This window comes from Piliocolobus tephrosceles, chromosome 16, assembly GCF_002776525.5.
Source record: "Piliocolobus tephrosceles isolate RC106 chromosome 16, ASM277652v3, whole genome shotgun sequence".
Lineage (NCBI taxonomy): Eukaryota > Metazoa > Chordata > Mammalia > Primates > Cercopithecidae > Piliocolobus > Piliocolobus tephrosceles.
Window position 1 is genome coordinate 56594338 of NC_045449.1, and position 9900 is coordinate 56604237.

The window sequence follows — 9900 nt, forward strand, 5'->3', positions numbered from 1 at the left end:
CTGCCTCAGCCTCTTGAGTAGCTGGGACTACAGGTGCCTGCCACCTCACCTGGCTAGTTTTTTTGTATTTTTTAGTAGAGAAGGGGTTTCACCGTGTTAGTCAGGATGGTCTCGATCTCCTGACCTCGTGATCCACCCGTCTCGGCCTCCCAAAGTGCTGGGATTACAGGCTTGAGCCACCGCGCCCGGCCCCAAGTAGATTCTTAAGTGTACAGTCAAGGACTCTTTAAAAAAGTAGGAAAGGAGGCTTACATCATCACATATAAAAAGTTATAAAAGCTGCAGGCATTAAGACAGAATGATATTAGATTAGGGAAAGAAAACGAAAGACCAATGGAACAGAATAGAGAGCCCTGAAACCGGGGCCTGTTGAGGCATGTTCCAAAGGAGAGGTGGCTGTGCAGATCAACAGGGAAATATCCCAAACACTGGCATATTTCATATTCATAAGGGGGAAAAAATAAAGCTTACTTCACATCACATATTAAGAACCACTTCACATTTAAGTCCAAATCCATTTCACATTAAGTCCTAGATACAAAGCTAGAAATTTTACAAGAAAATAGGAAGAATAGCATAATGATACCAGGTTAAGAGGAGGATTTCTTAAACAAGACAACAAGATACAAATTGCCATCCAAAAAGAAGATGGGGCCAGGCACAGTGGTTCATGCCTGTAATTCCAGCACTTTGAGGGGACGAGGCGGGCTGATCGCTTGAGGTCAGGAGTTCGAGACCAGCCTGGCCAACATGGTGAAACCCCGCCTCTAACAAAAATGCAAAAATTAGCTGAGCGTGGTGGCACACGCCTGTAATCCCAGCTACTGGGGAGGCTGAGGCAGGAGAATCACTTGAACCCGGGAGGCGGAGGTTGCAGTGAACTAAGATCACGTTACCGCACTTCAGCCTGGGCAATAGAGTGAGACTCAGTCTTCAAAAAAAAAGACATCATAAAGAAAAAGACAAACTACAAATTGGGAAAAGATATTTCCAACACACAGCTGTTGAAAGATTAAATTAATATGCCAAAGATATAAAGGTATTTTAAAATAAAATACAAATACTCTAAAAGAAAAATGAGCAAAAGACATAGATATTTGGCTAGGCAAAGTGGCTCACGCTTGTACTCCCAGCACTTTGGGATGCTGAGGTGGGAAGATTGCTTGAGGCCAAAAGTTTGAGACCAGCCTGGGCAACATAGTGAGACCCCATCTCTACAAAAAAAAAAAGACATTAATATTTCACAGAATGGAAAACACAAATGGTCATTTAATATTTAAAAGAGTATATAAAATGCCTAATTTCATTAAGTCGTGAAAATGAAAATGCAAACTAAAGCTACAATATCATTTTATTCCCATCAGACTGGCAAATTTGAAAAGCCAATCAATACGAATGTTGTCAAGGATGTATAACATTAGACATGACTGGTTTGACACTAAATTGGCATTATTTAGTAGAGTGGAAAATGTGTTCACCACGAGCCCACCAGCCCACCAGCCCACCAGCCCAGCTCTTCCACTCCTAGGCAAGATCCCAGAGAACTCTTCCACATGAGCCAGGAGACATTTACAAGAATGTTCATGCAGGCCGGGCGCGGTGGCTCACACCTGTAATCCCAGCACTTTGGGAGGCCAAGGCGGGCGGATCATGAGGTCAGGAGATCGAGACCATCCTGGCTAACACGATGAAACCCCATCTCTACTAAAAATACAAAAAAAAAATTATCCGGGCATGGTAGGAGACACCTGTAGTCCCAGCTACTCGGGAGGCTGAGACAGGAGAATGGTGTGAACCCAGGAGGCGGAGCTTGCAGTGAGCAGAGATCATGCCATTGCACTCCAGCCTGGGCAACAGAGTGAGACTCTTGTCTCAAAAAAAAAAAAAAAAAGAAGAAGAAAGAAGAAGGTTCATGCAGCATCATTTGCAGAAAACAATAAAGGACCCAAGAATGGCTAAATTGTGGTATATCCATATGACAGAATACTTTGTAGTGTGAAAAGAATAAACTAAAGCCAAATATATCAATAAGGATGCATCTCACTAAGGATGTAAGAGGGAAAAGCAAATCACAGAAGAATAGAGATTCTATTTCTACAGAGTCAAACACTTCCTCAGAGTTCATAAATATATACAACATATTGTTTAGAAAAACTGGCTGGGCACAGTGGCTCATGCCTGTAATCCAGGACTTTGGGAGGCCAAGGAGGGTGGACTGCTTGAGCTCAAGAGTTTGAGACCAGCCTGGCCAACATGGTGAAACCCTGCCTCTAGTTAAAAATACAAAAATTAGCTGAGCGTGGTGGTGCGCACCTGTAATCCCAGCTACATGGGAGGCTGAGGCATGAGAATTGCTTGAACCGGAGAGGTGGAGGTTGCAGTGAGTCTAGATCACGCCACTGCACTCCAGCCTGGGAGACAGAGTCAGACTCTGTCTCAAGAAAAAAAAAAACAAAAAACATCTAAACATGTGGTAAAAGCTCAAAGCAAAAAACCCCAAAACACAACACAACGAAACGCAAAAGGATGATAAGCGCAATACAGGAATGGTCAGGGTGGGTGTGGGGAGCTGAAGGCGGCATGATGAGAAGATAGGGTGGGTGAGGGGCTCAGGAGGGCTCCAGTGTGTGAGGAATGTTCTGTTTGTTAGCTGGACGGTGAGCACAGGGATGTCTGGGTTTGTGTGTGATGCGTGTGTTTCAAAAATTCTCTGAAGTGTACCTATGTTATGCATTAATTTATATGTATTAAGATAGCTAACTGAGGGAAAATTTTTTAGAAGTGTGATTGAGAAATAGGATTAAATATTAAAATAAGGCATATTATAAAACAGTATGAACAGATACTAAAAATTACATTTATATGCAGATAAAAGACTAGAAACAATATTTTTAATTGTTTATCTTTGGATGATAGGGTTACAGGTGATTTTTCTTTTCAGTCTGCATTTTTAATATTTCCCAAAAGGAACAAATTTGAAATAATAGGAAAAGCATAAAGTTTATTATATACAGAAAAAAGAGAGTGTCTGGATAAACTATTAATAGGTACACGAATAATAGCTGTTTAATGCAAGACTGTGCCTGGAAGTGAATGCATTTTCAAAGAAATTATTTTTAGCTCAAGGGCATCACTTTGGGATGGTAGAAATTTAGACTTCTGACAAGTAGGTCTGAAGCTGTATTTCTGGGGAGGTGACGATTGGTGGGTGTAAGATCTCTGGCCCCTTAACCATGGGTTGGTCTTCTGGTAGCTTAATGTGGAAAAGCAAAGGTACTGCTAACTAGAAAGTTACTTCATTACTGGAGTTGGATAAATGATATTTATTAATAGGAATATGTATGCATTCTATGTTCCATTTTCCTCCGGTTTTTACATTTCTAATTCACGGCACACACGAGTCATGCTAATATACACAAAGAGGGCTCAGATTCCAAGAATCAATTTCCAGATCAGTAAGCCAAGATCAGAGCATGGTAAACACCTATCATAAATGAAATGGTAGATATTGTACCTGACATGGTGTTTAATGATGGCTTTACAAAGTATCACATTTCATAGCTGTGAAATATCCCCACGTCATCTCACAAAAAAGGAAAGATCAAAGAAAAGGGCAATTCAAAAAGATCTTATTTCTCTCTCATGCATGAGAAAGAGCACATAAAATACAAGCAGCGGTTACCCCAGCGCGGCCCTTCAGAGAACCGAGGTAACTATGGTAACTGTGAACGGTCTTTTAGTTCGCAGGGTTCGAATTCTAGAACTGTTGGTTGGGTTTGGGGTAAGTCCCGTAAGGGAGAGCTGCGAACTTCAAGTGCTGAATGGTTCATTCTCTAGGGAGACAGCAACCTTTTCCTAAAAAATCTTGGTTCTTCATTGCTGGAGAGAAGAACAAGCCCTGTGAAGCAGTCGGAGGTCCTTATACCCAGCAAACTTACCTTGAAGGTGTGGTATTCAAGGAAAAAAAACACTTCGGGAATATGGAAGAAACTGATCAGGAACACCAGATTTTCTTTATAAATATGTTTTTAAGAGCAACCAAACAGAGACAATTTTCTCAAAATAAGCAACCACTAAAATGTCAACAAAGGACCCATTTATGACTTAAAATTCCCATGGCTCTCTAATGAAAGCAATGCTAATTTCGGCCTTGGGAAAGTGGAAAAAATATATAATTATGAAAAGTCCTCACCTTTCTTGCAATTTCTTGAGTTTCTCAGGGTCTGCCTTTATCTTACTGGTTTCGTTTTCATCTGTGAAACCAGAGGCTGCCATCCTGTTCCCGTTCGCATTTTGATTTGGGAAATCAGACACTGCAAAGAAAGTAAATGGTATATTTTCTTGCAGGGACTCAGACACACGAAAATAGCCTTCTGAGTTTATTCTTGATGGAGAGGAATTGGAAGAATCCACTAAGGACAAACTGCCCTGTGGATTTAGTAAGAGATCTGTATATAATGGAGCCCCCTGAGGTTGACTTGTTAAAGTAGTATCTTCTGCTTCCCTGACAGCAAATTCGTGTGCACTGTTTACTGGGAAATAATTGTGGTTTTCGGCACTGGCAGATGGATTCCTATTTCTAATGGGAGACAGTGGTCGGCAAACATGAAACCTTGAGTTTCCCTCCGAGTCTGAGCGGTGAATTGAAGTCGATGACATTGACAAGTCTACTGGAATATCCTCTCTCAGAGCAGAATGCATGAATGATACAGCAGAGTTATAGGATGAATTCACTGATGATCCTGGAGATGTTGGTCTGCCAGAAAGCAAGCAGTCAAGAGAATTTTGAGAACTGCTTAAATAGTCTTGCCAGTATCCTTCAGAATCATGGGTGCCAGGCCTATGCTCCATAGAAATACAATCACTCCATGCATTTTCAGCATTGACACTATCCTCTTGTCTGGGCTCGTATTTGGTATCCCAGGAAAGGGGGCTCTTTTTCGCATTTTCACTGCCACCTCGGTCCTTCTCTTTAGCAGATTCCCTATCAGGCAGCCTGGAGTCTTGGGACAACTTTTGCCCAGCAGAAGGCCACTCTGTTGCTGGCTCCATTGCATTGCTTCTTCTCAATGAGCCACGTCTGGGCTCACTTCTTCTTGAAGAATGACCTCTGCAATTTTCAGCATTTTCTTCAAAATTTTTATTTTTGGCCTGAGGGGTTGATGTCCCTCCAAATCTACTTCTTTTGTGATGGGAAGGAGAACGGGGTGAGTGCATACCAAGCCACAGACATTCTTCAACCTGGGTTTCCTCTTCAGTGTCATCGCTTTCTCTTCCGCTGTCCAATGACAAAATGGAATAAAAGTCTTCATCTCGGAACCTAAATGATGCCCTTCTTGGCCCTCCTACGGTGGTGGGTGTGAGTGGTGGCCCCAAGAACTCACTCAATACTTGAGGACTATTTGTTCCTTGGAAGGCCTGGGGCAGGGCTGGATGCAGCTCACTCTGGGAAGGAGCACTCGGCTGTCCTTTTTTGGGTCTATCTGGGGGGTTCTCAATCACTGGTTGTGATGATGGGACCAAGTTTCTTCTCTCTCGAGTTGGCTTCTTCAGCTTAGTGTTACACATCAGGTCTCCTTGTTGAACTACTTGATCTGCATTGAGAAAAGACACATGTATTATTCCAGTAAAAGGGCCCATGGATGAAAGGCCTTTAGTACCAAGCGCAAAATTGCCCTTTAAATGCAACAGACAAGACCGAGAGAAGAAAATAGCCATGGTCAAAATGGCTGGAGGTACAAGAGAAGCAGAGCCCAGCAGGCTTCATTTTGCTGCCCCACATTCTCTTTTGTACACCTGTGGTCCTAGGGAAATGGGGTGACCCTGAGGATACAGATTCTTTCAGCAGAAGGTCCCAGAAGACTGGCCCAACCCCAGCCAGTCAGGACTGACGATGGGCAAACCTCACGCTAAATACTGGCTTTTGTTCCATACGTAGTGAAAGGGAAAACCAGCACTCTGGGAATGACTTCTACAACCACCACTAGTCCTTTCCCATCCAAATTCATTCAACGTGCATTTGTGACACCCGGCTTCCCATGCAGCTTTACAAGAACTTAAGGGAAGTACAATATGTCTTGGCAGATCAGGAGGAAGGCTACAGGAGCTGGCACTCGGGCACACTGGGGATTTTGGTCATGTTTACTATTTAGTGAAAATAAAAATTAGAAATCTCTCATGAAATCATATCTTTCTTTGTCACTAGCCCCAGGTCAATTATGTAACTTCTAGCTACCCTAGAATCCCTACTATAAATTCCTACACGGAATCACTAAACTGGCCAGAACCATGCTAACTGTCTCTCTCTCTCTCTCTCTCTCACACACACACACACACACACACACTTAAGCCTCACAACCCCGTGAAATAGGTAACACAATCATACAACATTAAAACTGAGGGTACTAAGGCTTAGAGCAGTCACATAACTAGCCCAAGATCCTATTTCTAGTAAGTGATGGAATGAACATTTGAACCCATGCCTGCTCGATACTAGGGTTTGTGTTCTTAACCACTACCCTGTTAGCCCTTAAAAAACTGCCTGGCCTTCCAATTTCCTTGTGAAAACGAAAATCCATTGAATTCGTCATGGTGTGTGTGTGCTGTTGAGGGTCTTTTACCCTCTCGATGTGAGAAGGAAACTGACAGTACTTCTCTGATGCCACTTACCTTTATTCCCTCCTGACATCGGCCTCCCCCCAGCTTTGTTCTCCTCTCTGCTATTGTGTGGGATCTGATGAGATGCTGCTCTTTTTATCATTCCATTTCTAAAGCGGTTCACCCTATAGTGTGGACGGGACTCCATGGGCCCTGGAAGGTCTGTGTTGATAACAGCTTGGGCTGGTGAAATGCAAATCCTCAGGGCATCAGGCACCGCCAAGGGCCAAGTCAATGCTGGCTCACTTTAATTGAGGCTGCTCACAGGGGGCACCAGTATGAGTCTCTAATGTCCTAGCACTCAGGCAGCTTCTTTCATTGTTAACTGCTTGGGACACTCAGCAACGCAGTATGAATCTTGACTCATCAGCTCTTCTAGAAATCAGCTAAGCTCTCCTCTCAGGCCCCTCCTGGGTTTTATAAACCCCAGTTAGAGATGCAGCAGCAATTCAAGGATGCTTTGAGCATCTGGCTGTGGAACTACAGCACTGGAGCTGGTGGCGAGGCCATCCCAGACTGGGCCGACCCCCATTTTGGGGAACAAATGCTTCTACGTAAGCAACTGAATTCTCCTGATCATTTTTTAAAATAGAAAAGGGGGCTAGGGGTGGTGGCTCACGCCTGTAATCCCAGCACTTTGAAAGGCCGAGGTGGGCAGATCTCCTAAGGTCAGGAGTTCAAGACCAGCTTGGACAACATGGTGAAACCCCGTCTCTACTAAAACTACAAAAATTAGCCGGGCACGGTGGTGGGCACCTGTAATCCCAGCTATTTGGGAGGCTGACACAGGAGAATTGCTTGAACCCGGGAGGCAGAGGTTGCAGTGAGCCCGGATTGTACCATTGCACTCCAGCCTGGGCAACAGAGTGAGACTCCGTCTCAAAAATAAATAAATACATAAGTACATAAATCAATAAAATAGAAAAGGGATCTAGAGGAGTTGGCAGTGCAGGCTCTGGCTGGTGACTTTTTGTTTTGAATTTGGTGGTGGGCTTCAGAGATGAGCTCACAGTGCTGGAACCGGAAACTTCCGGTCATTCCCTGAACACACATGACCCACCTCCGTGAGGGAAAACACCTAATGGGCAAAGGAATCAGCAAGGGCCGCTTTTGAAAAACAGAAACTGGAAGCTCAACGGGAGCCATTAAGCTCATCTCATAGAGGCCATCGAGTTGTCACGGGGTGATGCTGGTCTGAGGGGCAGGAGAAGTCCCAGGGTATGTGTGGTGCTGCGGCTCCTGCAGATTCCTGAAACAGGCAGGGGGAGCATCTTCACCCTCGCCTTGTCACCACAATGGTCTTCCTCTTTAAAAATTCAATCAGAGCTTCTCTGCAGTGTGTGTGTGTGTGTGTGTGTGTGTGTGTTTCCCCTAAAGGTGGCAGACTGTGCCATTCTCAATTTATGCTATTTTAACCCTATTTTTTTATGTCTATCAAATAGCAGATTTCAGGAGCTCTAGGGCTGGGAATAGACAGGCACATTGGTATGCCAGGGATGTGCTATTCATAGACCAGGCCCTGCAGATGCTGCAAATGCTTCTCTGAGGCCCTGGGCTCCAGCTGTGAGTGAAGTGCCTGCCATCTCCAGGAGTTCTAGGGCAACAGAATGAAACCAGAACAAGCATCTGTCTGCCCTGAGACTATGCTTTTGGTCTCGACTTCTTGGTGTGCTTGACCAATAGCTTCCTACATTCCAAGAGCCATATACTTTTAACTTTGTTCGCTGTGGTTATAAAAGTGGTTTATGATCATTGGAGAAAATTTGGAAACTACTGAAGAGGATAAAGAAGAAAATAAAAATCCCCCATAATCCAAAACTCGGATGATCATTGCTATTGTTCTGGAATTCAGGGGTAGGTTGCATACTCAAGACCCCAGGGCTGTTTTCATCCTGCAATTGTGCTTTGGCTCAGCTTCTTTTCTTCTTTCTTTCTTTTTTATTTATTTTAGAAAGAGGGTCTTGCTCTGTCACCCAGGCTGGAGTACAGTTGTAGGTTCAAACAATCCTCCTGCCTCAGCCTCCTGAGTAGCTGGGACTACAGGTACATGCCACCACACCTGGCTAATTTTAAATCTTTTTTCTAGAGATGGAGTCTTGCTTTGTTGCCCAGGCTGGTCTCGAACATCTGGCTTCAAGCAATCCTCCTACCTTGGCCTCCCAAAGTGCTGGGATTATAGGCATGACCCATCACGCCTGGCCATGGCTCAGTATTTGAACAATGAGTTTATTACCTTTAGGTGGAACATGTATATTGTAGCTTACCACAGGCTCCATAACCCGTTATGCATCTGTCCTGCTATATCCACCTGCTCCCTGAAGGAATTTGAATTTATAACCCAAGGTTCTCTTATCAAGAGATAGTTCTTGCTGGGTGCAGTGACTCATGCCTGTAATCCCCGCACTTTGGGAGGCCGAGGCGGGTGGATCACCTGAGGTTGGGAGTTCGAGACCAGCCTGACCAACATAGAGAAACCCCGTCTCCACTAAAAATACAAAAAAAAAAAAAAAAAAAAAAAAAGTAGCCGGGCGTGGTGGCACATGTCTATAATTCCAGCTACTCAGGAGGCTGAAGCAGAAGAATCGCTTGAACCGGGAGGTGGAGGTTGCAGTGAGTCGAGATGGTGCCACTACACTCCAGCCTGGGTAACAGAGGGAGACTCTGCCTCAACATAAACAAATACAATAAAAAATAATACAATAAAAAAATAAAACAAAGGCAACTGTGTTCATTGGTCATAACATAATGTGATGCTCAGTGGTTTTCTAGGAGAAAGAATGGGTTTGTGGCCAGGTTGACTGTGAGGTGTTGCTTTCCATGAGTTCCAAGGGGGTGATACACCAAACCAGTGTTTGGGAATAAAGCATAGATTCGTTCCAATGTTGTATATTTCTCACACATTGTGATCTTGCTAAGTTCAGTGTTCTGGGTCGGAGGGGAGAAGATCTCTGTGGGAGGTGAGTAGCCTGTCACCCACAGACACACATACTCAGGAACTAAGTGGGAACAATCGCGAGGTGGGACATGCCCTAGAGCTGCAGATCCGCTTCTCTGCCTTCCTCAACCCCTGCCCTCCACCACCCAGACGCCCTCCACTACCCAGACGCCCTCCACCACCCAGACGCCCTCCACCACCCAGACGCCGTCCACCACCCAGACGCCCTCCACCACCCAGACGCCCTCCACCACCCAAATCCCATCCACCACCCAAATCCCATCCACCACCCAAACACCATCCACCAC

At 44.5% G+C, this 9900-nt stretch overlaps 1 protein-coding gene and 1 long non-coding RNA gene across 5 annotated transcripts in view; one reads left to right on the plus strand and one right to left on the minus strand.

Moving 5' to 3' along the window:
* The window catches only part of LOC111526575, a 33565-nt gene extending 27382 nt beyond the window's left edge, over positions 1 to 6183 (plus strand). The window contains exon 3 of the long non-coding RNA XR_002726424.2: positions 4348 to 6183. This is a non-coding gene — a long non-coding RNA (uncharacterized LOC111526575). The remainder of the gene's footprint in view (positions 1 to 4347) is intronic.
* MARCHF10 (membrane associated ring-CH-type finger 10) overlaps positions 1 to 9900 on the minus strand; it is a 114121-nt gene that overhangs the window by 32252 nt on the left and 71969 nt on the right. For all 4 annotated transcript variants that reach the window (XM_026448073.2, XM_026448074.2, XM_026448072.2 and 1 more), the window contains one exon: positions 4193 to 5594. In XM_026448073.2, coding sequence (XP_026303858.1) covers positions 4193 to 5594 — 1402 coding nt within the window. The remainder of the gene's footprint in view (positions 1 to 4192; positions 5595 to 9900) is intronic.